Genomic DNA, 21695 nt, shown 5'->3' with positions numbered 1-21695 from the left:
GCAAATTCCCAAGAAATAGTGTCATGAAATTTCAGAAGACTGGGGACAAGTTTCCAAAATAGCTCCTATGTCAAGGACCAGGTATGAGAATGCTTAGGGATTCTCAGTAGCAAATATATATATATATTTATATTTACTATAAATGCCTGATTTCCATCTGTCATTTCACTTAATTGAAAAACAGGATAAAATCTAATGTGTTGAAAAATAAAGAAGATTATAAAACATGACTAGAACTTACACCTAATGTGAAAAAAATCGCTCCTTTTCATTACCATGCGTACCTCAAAGAGGTAAAGTTAATACCGAAGCCCTTCAGTTTGCTGGAGTATCAGCCTCCCACGTGTCTCCAAAACCTCCAGCAGGTCTGCTGCCAAAGTGAGAGGGTTTTGATGTAGGAATCAACTTGAAGAGTCACATCAGGAAAGAGCTGTGAGAATCCCACAGGAGCAGGAACTCAGAACTGGGGTGTCTGTGGCTGGACACACGGGGGTCCATGGGACACCAGATTGCAGCGACAATGACAGTCAAGGGAAAAAAATCCTCGCGTATGGGGTTTGCTGCTCCAAGAATCTATGCTCAGATTCTTGGCATCGTGTCACAACCTTGACATTCTCATCCTCACCTAATTTCACAGCTTTCCCTCCGTACTGAAAACTCTCGATTCATTTGCACAATTAAAATTTAGGTTAACTGGGTCTAACCTCCTCCTTAAATTCTGAACTGCCTAGATGAATCCAATTAGAGCTCATTCATTCTTACAAGTATTTTTTATTTTAAAGATACAGGCCAAATATACTATAAATGTCTCATTTCCAGCTGTCATTTCACTTAATTGAAAAACAGGATATAATCTAATGTGTTGAAAAATAAAGAAGATCATCAAACATGACTAGAACCTACACCTAATATGAAAAAATTGTTCCTTTTCATTACCATGTGTTTTTAGTAGTACCTACTAAATTTAGTAATATCTAATTTCACATACATATGTCATGAAAAGTAAAAAGATTTTTAAAAATGCAAATACATGAACCAATGTAAGACTGAGGCGTTCAGCTTTAGAAAAATTAAAGCCAGCAAATAGTTTTTAATGTGTGTCCATTTATTGATTGCTGGGAATACAGCCTACTGAGAATACATGACATGCATTTTGGGAGAGAAATTCACCAAATCTGAAATGAAGCCATTCAATAAGCCTGCTGGGAGTTAATAAGGTAGCAGATTAGATCTAAAGTCACAGTGTGGGAAGAGTCAAACGGCCACAAACAGCTGTCATTAAGATTCCAGCTGCAAATTCTTTTGGAACTTACTTATTCTTAATTACTTAGAAACTACCAGGAAAGAGAGATCACTCTGCCTCTTTAGCTTAAACTAACGCAAAGAACAACAACAACAAAAAGAATGTGCTGTCATTTCAAATTGTTTAACGCAAAATTCCCATTTTTTTTTTAATTTCTCCACATCAATTCGTATGCTTTAGAATTATAAGCAGCTCTATAGGATTAGAAAAGATTAATAACCAATGCAAAACTGTCTTTGTTTGATTCCAGTATCTACCAATGAATTTCACTAATACTAGCAGATTTTTTATACCACATTGCCAATTTTCCCTCAAGATGTTTGTTATAACTTGCCTATACAATAAAATGATATAAATTAAAGAATTCCAGTTACACTTAACAGGGCGGAAAGATTAGGTTACTGGAATGTCTTAGATCATAATTAAATTCTGCTTAATGATATATGTGATACAGACGATGAAAAAATTACAACCTATAATTGGATAAAATGCTGAACTGGACTTCTGACCGTAGTGTTACACACCACATAGTTCCTCCAAACTTTGTGATGGATGGATAGTGTTCCTTAAAATGCTAACATTGACGTCACTTGATATTCACATGATTTGGATTGCTTTTTGTGGGAGAAAAAAGAAATGGCCATACACCAATGGAATAAAAAAGGGAAGATTCTGGCTTTTTGTTTTTGTTTTTTTTTAAAGAGGCAGTCTGTTCCTTTCATAAACTGTATTCTTTCCTTAATGCTTCTGGAAGAACCAGTTATGGCTTGCAACGCTGGACAAATCGTGGGTACAAGCATACATCTCGGATGTGATACCTATTCAGAATCCAGGTCAAGAATCGTTCCAAGCCCAAGCCATATCCTCCATGAGGACACGTGCCGTATTTTCTCTGTTTAAAAAAAAAAAAAAAGAAAAGAAGGGCTGCGTTAAGCAAGGCCAGTACCTGGGTTGTTTTTCAAATTAAGTCAACGTATTAGACAAAGACAAAACTAGTCACATGCCACATTACAACCATGAAACTGAATACAGCTCATTCCCACATCAAAGTACCACACTGAATTCTCTCCTTTTAAAAATTCCAATTTATACAGAACAGAACTACTAAAATGAAAACAATTTAAAGAGTGTTAAAAACAAAGCACAAAACTGTTTACCTGATCTGTGTACCAGTAATAGGGAGTGGGGTCAATTCCTTCCCTTTTATAACCTGCCAGTATCTCCTCACTATCCCAGATACGCATTGAGCCTCCCACAATCTCACCGACGTTGGGCATCAACACATCAACCTTTAAAAACAAGTAAATAAGATGCAGTTACTACCAGGCTATAGTTTCAAAGAAAATCACAATTAAACTCATAGCTAAAGGAGCACAATGGTCATGTAATACTCAAATATTCAAAGCCTATAATTTAACAAGATATGATAAGCCCAAGAGAGGACAAAAGCCACTTCTTTAAATACTGCCATGCTAGATGTATAATGAAATACTTGCCATGAGCTCTATCTTATTCCAGTGGCAGTCCCCACCCCATTAGAAAGCAAAATTACTAATACTAGTTGAATCACAGACTGACAGATTCTGTAAGGCGGGAATCCTCAGGACATCGCTGCATATAGAAGGACTTGATCTCTACAGGAAATCGACACAGCAAGATGGGCTCATTAATGGTGTCCGTCATCAGTCTCTCAGGAGCTTCTGGGATATCCTGAGGTTAAACAAGACTTCATTAACATTTACAACTCAAAAGGCAACAAGACAGAAGCAGCTCTCACCCACAGCAGCCCTTCATGTTATTAATGTAACGTAGCAGAGACCACATACCCATCCACAACCCAAACACATGGTGGAAGCAACACTTTCTTCCAAAAACAATAAAGATATTTTAACAACTCACACACAGTTATTAAACCAACTGCAAGAAGACCTGCTTCCCTTTACAGTAGATCAAGAGCCATCTGCTTGAGGAATAAAAACCCACCCAAGAAACCCCTAAAAATAAAAATTAAATTAAATTAAAAAAAAAACAAACAAACACTCGAAGCCATTATCACTGAGACTAGATACCGCGTAGTTCTTTTTTTCAGTGGCCAGTTTTACCCAGCTCTGAAGCAAACGTGGTCCACTTAGTCCCATGAGGTATAAGACAATCAGTGAATGCTCCAAAACATCGTTGGTCTATGCACAGTCTGTGTTATTAATAACACCAATCCTTAAACTTTCCTGTTATCTGGACTTCTTGCCTATTACAGTACATCTATATGGCTTCAATGGTGGTAAGACAGAGCCCTAAGACAAATAACCAGTGTGAAATTTCCAAGTGTAACCACACCTGGAACACTTAGCCAAGAAATGTCAGATGATGATGAACCAAGTTCATCTGCCTCTGTCTCAAAACATCCTTCAGTAACCCACATATAAACTCAAGGTAATACTGAAAACTCTCGTCCTAGTACAAACTGATTGAGAGAACTCGACAAGACTCATTGGGGCTTGCCAATCTCCTGGCACGGCAGTCATGAGGCCACAGGCCCCACTGGAGATGAGTGGGATGGTTCTGGTCTCTCAGATTTTAACTGCTCTATATACCATAGTCGGATTTAATTGGGGGGAAACAGTCTTACTGCACGTTCCAAAAAGTTGGAAGATTCATCCTCCATTCACTTACTGGATGTAGAACATGGAACGTTCATCTACTCTGGTAACCTCATGTGCATGGGATGACATCAGAATATGATAAATGTTGACAAGCATCAAGGGCTTCCTGAACCATGGACCCTGCCAGGAATTTAGCTCTGAGTCCTCACAACTCTGCAAAGCAGCAGTGACCTCCGAGGAAGGAGGGTGGGGTCACTGGCCTTCTGTCACACAGCAATAAGGACACAGGTGGGAGCTAAGCCACCTGGTGGTGGTGGGGGGGGAATTTCCTCCAAAGATGGGGCTCTTTCCACTCCACCATACTACTTGGCTAAGTTTTAGGTAATAACACTTCTTAAATTTTTAATACAAAACTTTGTTACTCTATACCACCAACGAATTCATGAAATGGAAAGAATAATTTATATAGGTCGAGAGTCCTGTTTGTTTTCTCTGTAAATTCCTTCTAAAAATTAAAGCTCTAAGCAGTAGCTGCTCCTCTTTTATCTATAAAGTGGACTTGCAAATACTATGTGAGAAATGGTTAAATGCACTGGGAAAAGGGCTTCACAGTCTACACCTCTGGTACGTCCGCACAGTGTATCTGGGACGCCAGACCACCTTCCCTAGCCAGGCCTTCTCTCTTGGGTTTTGCATTTTAACCAACAGCTATTTTCTTCTTTGCCTCTTCTCCAATTGAAGGAGCTTCAATATACTCCTCTGCCAGAGGCTTCCTTTTGAAAGAGGCGGATACTTTCTCCAAAAAATAAAACGAATATACCGCATATCAACATTTTGCATGAAATTTTAAAGCCTGAAATTTTGCATGAAATGTCTGAGGCATTGTGCCAGCCTAGAGAGCTACCCCTAGAGTCAAGTCAGGAGCATGGACTGACCACAGAAGAAGAGGAAAAAGGCAAAAGATGAGCTGCGAAGGTATCGCGGCGCTAATGTTTACTGACCACCACAGAAGCGGACTAAGGCTGACTCTACATCTGTGGACTCAATGAATCCTCAGACAACCCCAAGGAGGGTCTGTTGTCGCCCTTTTTTTTGACAAGCGGTTGCCTCCTGCATTCCTGGTTCGATCACCTCAGCAGCAGTACACTTAGGCGACGCATACCTCTCCAAATTCATAGAAAGTTCCATCTTCTTTCTTTATGTTGTGTTCCTTCAGCCACACAATAGCATCTGAATAGTTCATCCGCTTAAAAGGCCGTTTGGGAGGCTTGAAGTTCTACAATAGCAAGAAAAAACAAGAGTGTATACAAAGAAACCGGAACACTAAAATTTCCATTATAGGGAAAACTATCCGTTGTTAGTGTAAAATGTTATTTCAGACAAGAAAACAATGAGGACATTCCTAAAAATGGAAAATATACATGATCTCCTCCTATGTAAAATATTATAAAATTATTGGCAATGACTAGTATCAAATTTTACTCTTAAAAATACAGGTACAGAAATGAGTGAAGGTGGTCAAAAGGTACAAACTTCGAGTTATAAAACAGTCAGTTCTGAGGGTATAATGCGCAGCAAGGGGACTACAGCTAACAATACTCTATTTATAAATGTGAAATTTGCTAAGAGTAGATCTTAGAAGGCTGCAGCATAAAAAAGAACAAATTGTACCAATGTCTGGTAAGAGATGTTATCTAGACTTATGATAATCGTTTCATAATACATACAACTATCAAATCATGATGCTGTACACCTGACACTAACATAATGCTATCAATTTTACCTTAAAAAATAAAAAATAAAAATATAATATGTGTGCATATATGCACTTATAGCAAAGCTCGCCACGCCATTAAATCTATAAAAACCGAAGGTGAAGACATCATTACCTCCCCCCTCCCCCACCAAATCATGACTTTGCATTTCCATAAACAGCACACCTACCGGGTTGAGGTCACGCACTATACTCGCTGCAGGAGATTTCAAGACTCTATCTACCACGTCACAAACCAAGTCCTCCAATCGGTTCAGGAGCTCATCAAAGGTCAGGAAAGGACACTCTGCTTCCACATGAGTATATCTAAAGAACAAGATACTAGCTGGCAGCCACTCTACCTTTCTGCGAAGTTTCTCTTAAGTAAGGATTTTAACATCGCAAAACTGCACAGAAATGTAAATTCCAGCACCGCTAACCAACTCCTCACTCAGCCCATTAGCTTTATTTCAGTTTTTTGGTTTTTTTTTTAAAGATTTTATTTATTTGTCAGAGAGAGACAGCAAGAGAGGGAACACATGCAGAGGGAGTGGGAGAGAGAGAAGCAGGCCTCCCACTGAGCCCGATGCGGGGCTTGATCCCTAGACCCTGGGATCATGACCTGAGCCAAAGGCAGATGCCCAACAACCGAGCCATCCAGGTGGCCCACAGGCAAGTTTTAGAGTCCCTACCTTTCCTCCCTTAAAAAGAGTGATTTCTTGTTTATTCTTAACATATAAAGGATCAAAGAAAAGTGAAAGACAAGAACATTGCTAGCTATGGCCCAGGAGGCAAAACTTCATACATGGCTCCCATTAATTTGTGGAACTGCCCTCCATACACTCTTAAAATATCCAATTTTTTCACACTACCTACATAAAGACTGCTACACTAAATGTACATTCTTAAAAGTAATTTTTAAAACAGAAATAAAAAGACAACTCCGTACTCAGCCAGGTGCCTTCGTGTTCTAGACTGTTCTGCCCTGTATGACTGTGCGATACAAAACACATCTCCCAGAGCTGGAATGCAGGTCTCCAGGTACAACTGAGAGGACTGAGTCAAAAATGCCTCTTCCCCAAAATAGTCAAGCTTGAAGAGCGTGGCACCTCCTTCCACTTGGGTTTGTACTAACGTTGGAGGAGTAACCTGTTCAAATGAAAAGGGGGAGTAAGTAGAGGCCGATTGTGAGTGGCACTATTCAAGTTTTAAAATGGCCAAAGGTATTGTTTATTTGCAAAAGATGATGAACACACACTTACTTCATGGTACCCCCTATCAAAGAAGTGATCTCGAAAGCACCGGGTGACCACAGAACGTGCTTTCAGGATCTTGGACATGTTTTCTCCCCGGATCATCATGTGTCGGTTGTTGAGCTGGACGTCCACGTCTGACTCCTCGTTAATCAAGTTATCAGCTCCTCCAGCAGGGGCCAACCCAATCAGTTCCCAGAAGTCACAGCTCAGCTCATGGCCACCGGGGGCCTCCATTTTAGAAAGGGGGGGGCAGGGAAAAAGGAGAGAGAAGGAAACAAAAACTAACATTATTGGAGATTTTATGTCAAAATTGTTGGTAAGATAATTTTAGACATCACCATTATCAGCCTACCCTTCTAGACAAAGACCTAATAATCTGATTTTATTTTGATATTTAATATTCCTTTCAGAGTAAACCCACACATGATTTTTAAACAACAGAAAAGCAAAAACTAGAAAATAAATGATAATCTTGCAACTTGGAGTAACTACTAACTGCTGTTATCATTTGATGCATCTTCCTAACCCTTCTCCGTTAAGTTAAAATATTATTTTATTGACACTGAAACACTCTTTAAATACAAAGGTTTTACTGAAAGCTGTTTCTCTTTGGAATGCATATATGATAAAAATTTAAATTCTCCCTAGTAATTCCATTAAAAGGATTTATTTTAGAAGCCACACATCATGGAATATACAATTATCTTGGTGCCAAACTCTGGAGAGCAAGTAACATGTCATAACAACTCCATTTTGCAAATCACATTACTTCAGTGAACTTGAATCAGATATTCATGCTTAATGTAGGTTCTTTTACATGAACTCTGGGAGACCCTCTGATATCGATATTTCTAGTCTATTAAGGAGTACTCTGGGGGCTCCCTCTGGTGGTTAATAGGACACATTTGTTTGTTTTCTTTCCCAGCCAACAAATATAACCACAGTAATTATGTGAAAAGTAATTACCAACAAGTAACTGTTACGTGCCTGTTGGCTGGAGAAGAAACAACTCTCTGAATATCAGAATTATATTTAACTTTCTCTAAAAGAAACTTTCAAATTCTATTCAGGAAGTGATAAAGTGATAATCAGATTTAGATTACTGCTCTTTCCTGAAGTTTTTGGGTAGATTTTTTTTTAAAAAGATTTTATTTATTTATTTGACAGACAAGAGATCACAAGTAGGCAGAGAGGCAGGCAGAGAGAGAGGAGGAAGCAGGCTCACCACTGAGCAGATGTGGGGCTCAATCCCAAGACCCTGGGACATGACCTGAGCTGAAGGCAGAGGCTTTAACCCACTGAGCCACCCAGGCGCCCCATGGGTAGATTATTTTTATTTCCAACTGAATGAAAAGTTATTCATGCATCCACAGCAAAGTGACTGTACTATGGCCCATGAGGGTTATTTATGAATTCTATAAAGTTGGAAATCCCTGAGTGTGTTATATCATCTGAGTTGTACGGTAGACATATTTCCCTGGAAGAGGAAAAGGCAACCTAAATTTATCAATTTATTCATCCTAAAATTATCCTAAATTTATAAATATAAATTTATCCTAAATTTATTATGCGATAAATTTACATCACATCTGTGTATTTATTTGCCAAATCCCTAAAGTACAAATAAGAACACTGGAGAACAAAGACACACTTACTTACCCACTGAGAAAATCAACCTACTCACCTGCTTGCCCTTTGGGGTCAGATTTAGCGTTCCATACACTGCAACACTACTCTCCGTGGCCAAGACAACCCCATTGTAACACTGACACTATAAAAAAGATAAAAGTCCGTATTTACTACTCACATTTACATTAAGATGTATGCTCTGATATATAGAAAGCTAAGCAGATTACTCAAATAAAAGTTACCTGTCTAAAACTAGTAAAAGAAGATGGCCATCGATTTTTTTTTAGTATTAACCAAGAATAGCTATTTTTGTAGGAGGATTCATCTACAGAGAAATATGTATGTAAACAGATATTTTACATATATACATATGCATGAATGAGAGTAGCCCACATCCCTTAAAAACATCTGAACAGCTCATTTTATTTTCTTTAAAATTCAGACTGCTGGGATAATAAACCACCCACCTGGGCTACGAGCAACACTTGCTAAAACCGCCAGGACAGAAGTGACAGGCAGCTTTACTATGGAGGGATCAGGCTACCAACACTTTAACCCACTATCATAAAATCATAAAAAAAGGCAAGAGGATATTATGTGTCTTTGATGCAAGACAATGAAAAGCGCACAGCCTTGCCCAATGAGAAGTAGTTGTGCCAAAAAAGATAGCAAACTAAGTCAAACAAAATGAAAAATCCCCCAAACCTGAATCTGATAAGCTTGCAAGAACTCCAGAGGAGAGGAATATGTTAAATGACCCCGAGGAGGCAACCAGCCAGACTCGGAGTAGAGGAGAGCCACTGGACAACCAAACAGGTTGTTTTAAACAAATTTGGTAGAAAAGACAATAGAAAGGACGAGTGGTTCCAGACTGGAAGACTTTCAGAGCCACATCAGCTCAGTGCAGTGCAGAGATCTCGTCTGGGTTCTCATTCAACCAACAATTGTAGAAAGACATTATGAATCAACTGGGAGAATCTGACTGATGTTTAGGAGTTGCCTGTTTGGGGAGGATGTAATTAATATTAGCGTGGTTATAGCACAAATACTTTTTCTTGCAGATGTGTATGCAAGTGTATTTATATAAAATGATATGATGTCTAGGGGGGTCAGAGGGGTGAGCAGTAAACCAGAATTGGCCATTTATTAGTCATTACTTGTTAGGGACTTAGTGTTTTTGTCCCTCCAAATTGCCTATGTTGAAATCCTAGGCCCCTGTGTGCCGGTATGAGAAAGTGGGCCCCGGGACAGGAGAATAGGGTGAGATGAGGGTTTGCTCCCCCTTGTGCTCTCCACCACACAAGGACGTGCCAGGTCAAACACGACCACGCTGACACCCCCAGCTCGACTCCCAGCCTGCAGGACTGTGAGACAAATTCCTTCATTTACATGCCACCCAGCCTATGACTAAGACCTAACCAAAGCCGGGTGATGAGCACATGAGGTTTCTTTATACAGGTGACTTCGAACAATTTGGGGCTTAGGGGGGCTGACCCCCTGTGCAGTCTAAAATCCACATACAACTTGATTCTCCCACAACTTTAATGGCCTACGGTTGACCAGAAGCCTTACTGACAACACAAAGTCAACTAACATGTATTTTATGTAGTAGGCGTATCATACTGCATTATTATAATAAGTTTGAGAAAAGAAGGTCATAAAGAAGAAAGTCATAAAGAGAAAATTCACTCATAGTATAAAAAAAAAAACCCCAGGCCCCAGCACACACATGCAGTCCTAACCCATGTTGTTCAATGGTCAACTGTACCGTTCTATTTTTTATGTGCTAGAAATTTTCTCTAACAGTTTAAAATATATATACAGATCCTAAAATTCCCAAAACTAACAATAAAGGAACTTCCTGGGGGAAAAAAAAAAACAAAACACAACAGATTTTCAGTGAGAAATAAGAAAAAATATTTACCAGATCATCTGACAAGACACACTGAAGATAGCCTGTACCGTCCCGCAATACCAGAAACATTAAATTCTTTCCTAAAACGAGAAAGAAAAATGTAGCCCGACCGCTCTCAAGGCACTTAAAAGTACTTTCTCATAATTTAATCTTGTAATAGGTAACTCCACGGTAAAATTGTTACGAAGTTCAAACCTCCCGCGTGGCCCCCTTCCTCTCAAGTGGCCATTGGAAACATCACTACTCAGTGTCTGCAAAGCATTTCACCTTCTTCACTGTATTTCCACATCCTATGTGAGTCTCGTGATCCACGTGATCATGGGAAAGCAAGACTGTCAGAAACTTGACACGAGGGATTGTGTCTCCCTCACCATCGAATCCCCTGAAAGGCCTAGCATAGGGCTGTGTACTCAACGGGAGGTAGATAAATATTGCTGCCCAGGGACGCCTGGGTGGCTTAGTCAGTTAAGCAGCTGCCTTCAGCTCAGGTCATGATCCTAGGGTCCTGGAATCGAGTCCTGCATCAGGCTCCTTGCTGGGCGGGGAGCCTACTTCTCCCTCTGCCTCTGCCTGCTGTTCCCCCTGCTTGTGTACACATGCTCTCTCTCTCTCTGTTAAATAAATAAAATCTTTGAAAATATATATATGTTGCTGCCCAGAATCCCATTCATTTATGTCTCATCTCCTTTTATGAAGATGTGTAACTACTTATAATAAAATACATGTAATAAAATAATAGTTACAGATAGCAAAAGTCAGCACTGAGAGAAGTAGAATGCAAACACACGAATTATAAAAGCCAACACTACTGCCAGGAATGAATTTCAGAGTTGGCTCTGCCCTTCCTGTAACACATCCCCTGCCTTTCATTAAATAATTAAATTCAGCTAGACAAGTATTTACTGGATATTCCTGATCTCTGTGATTGCTTCCAGTTAAATAGCATTTAAATAATTTTTAAACCTGTAATAACAAATTTAGGATGTAATTCACTATCTTCTTTTATAAACCAGCACCCCAAACTAAAAATATCCCCCACCTAAGTAAATGATTTTATGTTCTTCTTCATCTAGAGCAGGGATGTTGAAAATTAAAGAGAAACGAAAGAAAAGCTCTACCATTTACCTTGCCTACGCAGCCTGTGGACCCAGCCAAACACCTTTACTCTTTGGCCTTTGTATCCTCCTAGGGCATGAATCTTCACCTGCGAAATTGAAGTCAATAACGTTCGACCGATCATGTTATTTATTACGTATCAGTTTCTCCACTAAAACTAGACGGATGGCAGTCAAGTGTCACAAATTCACAAATGATGCAAAACGACAGTCATTCTACAATAAACGTTCACCATATTAGAGTGGTTAAAAAAAAAAATCCAAGTCTTTCTCTTAGTGCAAAACTGAACACTGAGAACCATCTGGAATTCCAGAAACTGCTATATAAAATCAGTGAATAAATGAATTCATCAGAGCAACAAGTCTGCGTGAAGCCCTTCTGCCCTCACAGTTCCTCCCGACACACAAGGCAGAAGCTAGCCGAGGCTAGCTATCGGTCTGGAGGAAGAACAGGAGTACAGGAAGGGGAGGGTAAAGGTAGCATAGACACCTTCCTCACTGAGGACATAGGAAAAAGACGACCACCCATGAGCAGTAAGAACTATCTGAAATCTAAGCTTGGCCACTCACAGCTCAACATCTGTTCTACAAAAAAATGCAGAGGAATTCAATTCACAAAATCACAGAACATTTTATCTATTTAAAAATACCATGAAAATCATGGATTTTGACCTCCTCATTTTACAGTGAGGAAATGGACACATAGGGAGGGCAACACTTAGCTGGCTTTCAGGTGGGACAGGAATCGTTCAACACGTAATTACTAAACTTTACGATAAAGTGAACCCCCAAAGGACCAGCTTCATAACTTTAAAATGTTACTTTCTCTCTAACCCTTCTAAAAGGAAAGGAAGGGCGAACAGTGTCAAGGAGCACACCAGCCGGCCCGGCTCTCGGACACAGGACCGACAGTCTGACAGGGTGTGACGGCGATATTTGGGACAGTATGTGTCACACTCACACATTTTGGCTCGGGAAGATTTGGATCGTTTTTAATGGTAATCTTCTTTGCTTCTTCCAGGTTCTTTTCTCTCCGCAAACTGTCTTCTGCCTAATTTTTAACAATAAAGCAGTCTGTTAACACAAGGTTTCCAGTATTCTAACTTAAAAAACATTCACAGTGGCAAAATCATTGCTCACCTCTTTCTTTTCCCGGGATTCATTCTTCATTTGTTCCCTATGCCACATTTTTTTAATGTTTTTCATCTGTGATTTAGAAATAACATCCCACCTCTGGAGAGAAAAAGAGATATTTATTTTTTCCAGAATCTCTCTGTTATGATGAAAATTTATTTACAAAATATAATCCGGTAGAGTTTTTGGCTCATCCTACCTCATTTTCTTTTTGTGAATCTATGTAAATGGTTGGAAATGGTTCTTTTCCTACCGTCATCAGAGCCTTGAGTGGGAAGGGAGAAAAAGAAAATTTAATATTGTACCATACCTGACATCAAAATAACATCCTAATTATGAGGTTACTTCAACCATCTAGAACACCAACAAGAGCCAAGAAGAGGGATGCCTGGGTGGCTCAGTAGGTTAAGCATCTGCCTTCGGCTCAGGTCATGATTCCTGGGTCCTGAGATCAAGTCCCACATCAGGCTCCTTGCTCAGCGGGGAGCCTGCTTCTCCCTCTTCCTGCCACTGCCCCTGCTTGTGCTGTTTCTCTCTCTCCCTCTGACAAATAAATAAATAAAACCTTAAAAAAAAAACCAAAAAGAGCCAAGAAAAAAAGCATACAAACCCCAACGGCCGAAAGTGAACATTGAAAGAATGACTGGTCTGACATACTAAGGAAACTTTGCTTAAAGCAGGAGCCATGCGGTCCTCTCACAAACAATTCTAGCACGCGTGGCTACACAATATAACTGATCCCTGAACACAGGTTTAAACTGTGTGGATCTGCTTATATGCACACGTTTTTCCTATAGATACATTACAGTGTTGTAAATACATTTTGTTCTCCTTATGATTTTTAACATTTGCTGTTTTCTAGTTTACTTCTTTGTTAAAATACAGTATAGAATACACATAACATTTAGAGTATGTGTTGACTGTTTCTGTTACTGGCTTCTGGTCAACTATAAGCTATCGGTATTTCAGGGTTTTTTTTGTTTTGTTCTTTTGTTTTTAAGATTTTATTCATTTGACAGAGATCACAAGTAGGCAGAGAGGCAGGCAGAGAGAGAGGAAGGGAATCAGGCTCCCTGCTGAACAGAGAGCCTGATGCGGAGCTTGATCCCAGGACCCTGAGATCATGACTGAGCCGAAGGCAGAGGCTTTAACCCACTGAGCCACCCAGGCACCCCCGGTATTTCCGTTTTAAGGAAGTCAGAAGCTGTATGCAGACTTTTGACTCTGCAGGGGTCAGTACCCCTAAGCCCGTGTTATTCAAGGGTTGAGTGTATACAGTTTCCTGGTACAAATAGAGTAGAAGCAGCGGATTTCCACTGGCTGCAGGGACCGGCAGGAAGTATACTGAGAACACCAGAGGAGAGACAACCGACAGTAAAAGTCAACTGCAGATCACACCTAAATGGCTCTTCTTCACTAAGGAATCAGGGAAGTTGCTTCTGGAACTCTTTCAGAAACAAAAGTAACGGCTAAGAACATAAAAGGCTAAGCTTCATTTAATTTGAAAAATTCCTGTATGTAGAATACCTCATTTCATAAATATGAGGACATGTCAGGGGTTGCTGTGCCATTTATATTTTATAGTTTGTATTACTTGATTAAGTCAGCCAAGAAATGTTAACAAATTAATCTCTCTGGTTGTATGATCTGAAGCTTGTGGAAATTAAAGGTCTAGTTCCAGACCTGGAAAATACTTTTCACTTTCTTTTAACACTAACCCCAACTCAATGATCACTGCAGAGGAGGGAACCTGGATCTTTTAAAAAACATCTAAGAGAGGGACGCCTGGGTGGCTCAGTGGGTTAAGCCTCTGCCTTCAGCTCAGGTCATGGTCTCAGGGTCCTGGGATTGAGCCCCAAATGGGGCTCTCTGCTCAGCGGGGAGCCTGCTTCCTCCCCGCCCCTGCCTGCCTCTCTGCCTACTTGTGATCTCTGTCTGTCAAATAAATAAATAAAATCTTAAAAAAAAAAAAACATGTAAGAGAGTTCTTCTTTTTAATAACTACACTTGAGGGGTGGCTCAGTTGGTTAAACGACCGACCGCCTTGGGCTCAGGTCAGGATCAGGTCAGGTCAGGCTCAGGTCAGGATCCTGGAATCCCAGCACTGAGTCGCCACATGTTTCTCCCTCTGACCCTCCCCCCCCCCACACACTCTCTCTCACTCATTCTCTCTCTCTCAAATAAATAAATAAAATCTTTTAAAAAAAAATTACACTTGGTAGAGATGTTTGTAAATCACTAAGAATTTGCTACCTGAAACTCTCTACTGATCCCTTTTTTTAATCACCGAAATTAAGAGTTAGAAGCCAAACTGGAATTCCCCAAATGAGAACAGCACACTTTGCTCATAGTGACATTTTGCAAACATTCTCCTAAATGTCAGTTTTGGGGAGCCATAGGAATCACCTCAACAACTGGAAATGAGAGAAAGATTTCCTTCCAAAAATTGAAAAGCAAGACTCAGCTTCCCCAAGTCCCACTAAGTTCATGCTCAGATTTCTTCTTTTTTAAAAAAGATTTTATTTACTTATTTGACAGAGAGAGAGAGAGAAAGCGAGAGCAAGCACAAGCAGAGAAGTGGCAGGCAGAGGGAGAGGGAGAAGCAGGCTCCCCACTGGGTAGACAGCCTTAAACACAGGGGAGGGGACAGGACTGGATCCCAGGACCCTGGGATCATGACCTAAGCTGAAGGCAGACACTTAACCAAGTGAGCCAGCCAGGTGCTCCTACCCAGATTTCTTCTAAATGGACTCCTAAGAGGCCTCTTGGTGAATTTACCACTAGAATCCAGATGTGATCCTGAGCCTTGAGACTCAGAGACTTAACTGATATCCGTACACTACGAACGGACTCATTTCTCGGAGCACACACTCAGTAACTCATGAGTCTGGGATGCTAATTTACTAATGTACTATTACTTCTCAGGATCTAAAATCCTCAAGTGAATTTAGCATATTCTCTCAGCAGGATACGGAAAAAAAGAAGACATATGTTAAAAATGTTCAAATATAAGTTTAGACTTATTCACCCAATACTCTTAAAGCTACACAGCTGTATACATTCCTCGTTTTCTCTTTTCTGAAAATTCTCTCCAAAATCTGGTGCCTGAGATACAATTATTGGCAAGTCAGATATTAACAAGACACTAGTCATTAATAAATGTAGTCATTTTCTCAATGAGAAGAAATACTACCTTTAAGCCCGTTTTAAAAGGTTTCTCCTTGGTTCCATCACCTGTAGCATCATTTCCCTCTCGATCGGAGACATAGAGCTCTGCTGTTTTACAAAAGGAGAATGAGTTATTCATTTGGCCGGTAATTATTAGTCATTTCATACTGTAATGACTTCATGCATTCTTTATCTTTGTAAACAGAACAAGCATCTGATTAGTAAAAATTACCACGGGCCAAAAGAAATTATATCATGATTCTTTCCCACGCCTCTAATTCAGTGACATCTATCCCATAAAAACATACTAGCTACAAATCTGGCTTTTCAAAATGAACTTTGATGATTTTAATTTGTGATACTGCTTCTAGCTCCTTGATGAAGGCTTTGAAGTTGGCCAGCCCAGACTCGAATGTTGGATGTTGTACCTTAAAAGCCAGGGTGACTCCGGGGAATTCACTTAACCCATCTGAGCTTATTTGTCTAGGAAATGAGGGGGAAAAACAATACTCATCTTGAAGGTCTGTAGGGAGGACGTAATGAAGTAACACGTATCAATCAGCTATCCCAGTGAGAGTGCACCGATGTCAAATAAATACCACTTCCTTCTGATCTTTAAAGGAAATGAAGCTCTGAGCTTAACGAATTGCACAAGACCTTACAACTAATTAAGTGTGAACACCAGCATCAACCCTGGTCCCGTTTTTCCTTTTTCTATTGCACCACACGGTCTCCCTGCAAATCTCAATATAAATGAGGATGTGTGAAAGCGAATTAGAATTCAAGAGTCCCTTCCGGACGATCACTTCGAAGAGCTTACATATTTGGGGGGTACTTCGGGCGTCTTATAGTGCCTCGCGGTGGCTAAGTCTCAGCCGAATCACCAGACTGTTTGCAGGGGGGCAGGGCGAGGAGTGGCCGCCATCCCAGTCGCCGGACAGGGTAGGGGTGCCCGAGGGGGCCTCGAGGGGGGACCGGCCCCGCCCAGAGAGTCGCGGCCCAGCCGGGGTCCAGGCTCCTCCCTCCCCCACCCAACCCTCCCCCCACCTCCAATCTTTCCTGTACAAATATCAGTGGACCGCCCACTCGAAGCCAGGCCATCTGCCGCAGCTCGGTTCCTGGCCCACGTAGGGTTCCCGCTCCACTTACACAGTCCGGGACCCCCGAGCTTCACTCACCTAGTACCATCCCGGCGGTCGGCCCGGTCACCTCCAAGGACATCGTCTCCAACACTCTGCCACCTTGTCACCACCCCAACGTGCACCGGCGGCTTCCTCGACTAGGACGTTGCATCAGAACGTCATGCATAGGTCGCCCCAGTGAGTCACCCGAGCGTCGCGGCGCCATTGGTTACAGGAGGATAGGGTAAGTGGGCGGGTGTTGCTGCTGCCGCCATCTTTGAGCCGGGCAGAGGCAACTTCCGGGTCCGCCGCTCGGGTCCGCCGCTCGGTCCCGGCGCGCTCGGGCTCTCCGGGGCCCGGCGACCCCGGACTCCCTGGACGCCTAGACCCACTGGGGGCAGCCGTCTTCTCTGCCTTCGGTCCCCATCTTCCTACTTTTCCTACTGAATTGTCCAGTTTCTCCCCCAGCTGTAGGTGCGCTGGGGCCCTTTTGGAAACTAGAACAATTTCGTTCCTTAGCCCCAAATGTTGGAATGCTTGTGGACTTAATGTCATCATCAAGTGTATTGAGCACCGGCCATGAGGAGGGGTGCGAGCCGGTGTTAGGGGCGTGAAAGTAGTCCTACCTCACGTGCATTGCCTGTTGTGAAATATCAAGGCCATTTAATTTTGCAATCTAAGTGCATGGACATGTAGTACTTCTGTATTTATGATTCGGATTATTGATACTTTTATTTAAAGTTATAAGGATCGCTATTAGGAAGGCTGTAATAATGTTGTGGGAAAAACTAGGGCTTCAAACCCGCTTGGAACTCTGGTTCTGTCTTTTACTTACTGTGCTTTGGGAAGAAGTTCCCAACCTAAGCTAATTTCCCTGTTTGTGAAGGATAGTGTAAATTCACTGCCCAGCACATAATAGATGCTAAATAAAGGGTAGCTAAAATTATCATTCTTTGTTGAGTGAAATACAAGAGTTTATCTTTGAGTGGAAGAAAAACTTATTTGCATTAGGAGAGAAACTAAAAATAACTCCAAACATAAGTTAAGACTCTGGAGAATAGGAACCAAATACTTCTCTTCAGGAGTATTTCATCCAATTTCATGGACTTCCCGTTTTCCCTCTTTGCTAACTTTTTGTGTTTGCCCACACATATAATCGTTATCTGTTGCTGCAAAGCAAATTATCCCAAACTTTGGAGCTTAAGACAATGAACATTGATTACTTCACACAGTTTCTGAAAGTGACGAATCCAGGGGTGGCTTCATTGGGGATTGGGTCTCAGAGTCTCCTGAATCAAGTTGGCCGGGGCCACAGTCTTCTGAAGCTTGGCTAGGTGAGAATCTGCTACCAGGCTCACTCACAGGACTGCTGGCAGAAGGCCTAGGTTCTTTGCGGAATGGGCTCCCCATAGTGCTTCTAATGACAGGACAGCTGACATTTCCAAAAGCAAGTGATCAGAGAGAGAGAAAGCTGTATTAGTTACCTATTGCTGTATAATAAATCACCCCAAACTTCAAACAACATTTGGCTTTTCGCGTTGTCTGTGGACCAGGAACTTGGGCCTCTCAAAAGGCGACAATCCAGGTGTGGGCTGGAACTGCAGGCCTCATATTTTAAGACTCTGAAGTCTCACCTGGGATGCATCCTCTACCACGCTCACTCAGCTGAGTGTTGGGCTCAGTTCTTTGACACGGGGGCCTCGCCATCAGGCAGCGAGCGTCATCAGAGCGGGCAAACAAGACGGAAGCCACAGTCATTTGTAACCTATCCTCAGAAGTGACATCCCTAATCTTCACCATATGCTGCTTTATTGGAATCCTGTCACCTGGTCCAGCCTACACTCAAAGAAAGGGTTTTACACCAGCGCATGCCTATTAGGAAGTGAGGTCGATGTGGCCATCTTAGAAAGCTGCCTTCCCAAACTGCGGTGCCTCTTGTCACCTGATTAGTGAGGTGACATTTCATCATTTCTACTTACTGTTTTGGTCACATGGACCAACCCTCGTACAACACGGGAGAGGACTACACAGCAGTGAAGACCAGGAGGTGAGGCTCAGTGGAAACCAGCCTAGGGGCTGCCTGCCACCAGCTGGATGAAGTTCTCCTCTTCACCCTGCCCTGGGCCCCCAGAGGCTGACTGATGGGGACTGCATCAACGTTCTGTCTTCTGGTCAGATACAGCTAAAGGGGAGCACAGCAGGAGAGCAAGAGGGGGGACAGTAAGCTCGGGGTATTTATTCGCCCAGCTGCCTTGCCACAAGTTGGCTGCATCTGGCTCCAGTCAGGCGGCACTAAGAAACCGTCATCTGGACTGCCCTTCGTGCACTGTTTGGCTGACAGTCTCAAGGAAGCAGAACTTTCCTTGCAGTGTCACGTAAAGGGGTCACTTCCAAGAACAAACTGAATGAATGAAATGAAATGAAAATGGATGGCATTGCTCTTCTGTCTCCTCACCCGACTCTGGCCAGCTGGGGCCGCCCCCTTCTCGTGGTCCTCGACTGTCGGTCTCCGCGCCCACTCAGGGTTGTCCCAGTCTGGGCTGACTCCCACTTCTCTCCAGTCTCTAGATGCGAGTCTCAGCCTGTTTGAACTCAGGGCGCGCGACGCCGGCGCCGCCATGTCGTCTCCGGCCATTTCCGCCTCTCGCTCGCCTGGTCCCGCCTCGTGGCTCCACCCATTACCTCCAGGTATGGGAGGACACTCCGGGGCCGGCCCTTGCCGCGGGAGCGCTGCCTTCAGGGTACTATCTCGATGCAAACCCTCAAGTGTCTATAGTGTACTCTTGTGCACCTAGCGATTTGCTCCTCAAAAGAGTCTCCGGAGAGACAAGAGGCAAACATTGCTGTAAGCACCTTCGAGGCTCCTTTACCTGTCCTCAAGCCGGGAACGGCGGCGGGGGCGGGGGAGGGGAGGCCCAGGGTTTTGGTAATTAGCGAGTGGTCGGGCAATCCAAAAATCTTAGTCCTGTTTAAAACCGGCTCGAAACTGCAAAGAAAAAGTGGGAGTGATTACGATGAAACTTCAGTTCAAGCAATTGTAAACGTAACTTTCCTTTTGTTGTAAAGTTTAAGCGCTTAGGTTTGCTCGTTCGTTTATTTCAGTGATTTCCAGGCTTTATGTTTGTGAACTGCTCGTTTATAAGCACCGAATCTATACTCTCTCCCTTAAAAAAGAAAGAAAGAAAAAAAAAGTAAAAGTCATTCTAAAGCCCTGCTAGACGCTTTCCTGTAAGGAAGTGAATGATGCAAACTCAGCAGCTGGGGCTCTAAAACCATGGGGTACATACAGAGGATACCAGACTCTTCTGTTCTGCTTCAGTGACCCTGACCAGGTTCCTTCACATCCCTGAGCACAGATTTTTCCACCTTAAAATGATAATCTGGAAAGGTAATGAGATCAAGTATACAAAGTGCCTAGTATATGGTTGGCATCCAGTAAGCCTTCTGTGTTAGGTTAGAAATGGTATTAATAATCACTGTTAATCTCTTGTTTCATGATTCTGCACGATTCAAATCTTCAAGCCTTGGACCAACCTGCTGAGGCCTTTCCCCGCGCACCTGCCCTGTTTCCGCATTCACTCCCTCTTTCTTCATTTCCTGAAAGTCTCAGGATTTCAGGATTCAGCATGTCTCCAAATCTGCAGGCCCTTCTCATTGCCCCACCTCTCAGCAAATACTTTGTTTCTTGCTTCAGGCTGTTGAATAGGAGCTCTGGGCTTGTCCTCCCTTACTGCCCTCAAACTTCCCTATTCAACACCTACTTATGCTGTCCTTCTAGGACAATGCACTAGTGTTATCTCTCCTGACAATTCCTCTGCGGGTCTCCGGGTCACCACAGCTCCCCAAGCTAATCTCCATTCCAGCCCAGGAGAATACTTAAAAAAATTAACCCAACCATTTTATTTTCCCTTGGCAACCTTCCATGATTTCCTCTCAGGATCCCCGCCATGTGCCCATGCAGACTCACCAGGCTGTGTATGGTCCAGCCTACCGTTTCTTCCTAAAAGTACAGTTAGCATCAGCTTGGGCTAGTTTCTTCACTGATTGTCTTGGGTATGATGGGAACTTGGGATAGCCTTTAAGAAAGGTGAAGATGGGTGCGTGGGTGGCTTAGTGGCTTAAGCCTCTGCCCTCAGCTCAGGTCATGATCTCCGGGTCCTGGGATAGAGCCCTTGGGCTCTCTGCTCAGCAAGAGTCTGCCTCCCCATCTCTCTCTACCTGCCTCCCTACTTGTGATCTCGCTGTCAAATAAGTAAATAAAATCTCTAAAAAAAACTTTTTAAAAAAATGGATGTTGAATTTTATCAAATGCTCTTTTTCATCTTCTGGGATGATTGTATGATTTTCATCATTTATTTTGTTAATGTGCTGTATCACTTTTGCATCCCTGGAATAAATCCCGCCTGACCATTGTGTATAGCGCTTTTAATGTGTTCTTGAATTTTGTTTGCCTGTATTTTATTGAGGATTTTTGCATCTATGTTCATCAAGTATATTGACCTGTAATTTTCTTTTCTTGTAGTATAGCCCTTTGGCTTGCTATCAGGGTAATGCTGGCCTCATAAAATGAATGTGGAAGTATTCTTTCTCTTCTGATTTTTGAGAGTTTTAGAAGGTTGGCATTATTTGGTAGAATTCACCAGTGAAGCTCTCTGGTCCTGGACTTTTGTTGGTTGGGAGGTTTTTTGATTACTGCTCCAG

At 42.2% G+C, this 21695-nt stretch overlaps 1 protein-coding gene across 2 annotated transcripts; it reads right to left on the bottom strand.

Moving 5' to 3' along the window:
- Positions 1 to 1084: 1084 nt before the first annotated feature.
- NARS1 (asparaginyl-tRNA synthetase 1) lies at positions 1085 to 17190 on the bottom strand. Of its 2 annotated transcripts, none has more exons than XM_044242900.1 (15): positions 17052 to 17190; positions 15899 to 15978; positions 12905 to 12970; positions 12712 to 12804; positions 12533 to 12622; positions 11582 to 11660; positions 10466 to 10536; positions 8597 to 8683; positions 6919 to 7140; positions 6606 to 6805; positions 5848 to 5983; positions 5066 to 5179; positions 2882 to 3013; positions 2461 to 2592; positions 1085 to 2195 (listed from the first exon to the last, which is right to left on the bottom strand). In XM_044242900.1, the coding sequence occupies exons 1-15, from the start codon at positions 17092 to 17094 to the stop codon at positions 2064 to 2066; spliced, it is 1677 nt and encodes a 558-aa protein (XP_044098835.1). In that variant the 5' UTR covers positions 17095 to 17190; the 3' UTR covers positions 1085 to 2063. The 2 variants fall into 2 exon arrangements, with proteins under 2 accessions (XP_044098835.1, XP_044098834.1); XM_044242899.1 differs by having other exon boundaries at positions 15899 to 15981; positions 17052 to 17189.
- Between the last annotated feature and the right edge of the window lie 4505 nt (positions 17191 to 21695).

The sequence above is a fragment of the Neovison vison genome, chromosome 3 (genome assembly GCF_020171115.1).
Source record: "Neovison vison isolate M4711 chromosome 3, ASM_NN_V1, whole genome shotgun sequence".
Classification (NCBI taxonomy): domain Eukaryota; kingdom Metazoa; phylum Chordata; class Mammalia; order Carnivora; family Mustelidae; genus Neogale; species Neogale vison.
Note: the sequence above shows the minus strand (reverse complement) of the source record. Positions and strands in the feature narration are given on the sequence as shown.

Bases quoted from the DNA above. Each gene is read 5' to 3' on its own strand.
- NARS1 (XM_044242899.1), bottom strand. From the start codon at position 17,094: ATGTCCTTGGAGGTGACCGGGCCGACCGCCGGGATGGTACTAG. The intron at 12,805-12,904 runs GTAGGATGAGCC...TTTTCTCTCCAG, and splicing joins ATTCACAAAAAGAAAATGAG to AGGTGGGATGTTATTTCTAA. The intron at 2,593-2,881 runs GTCAGTCTGTGA...TTGTTTTTAAAG, and splicing joins ATTCCCGCCTTACAGAATCT to GTTGATGTGTTGATGCCCAA.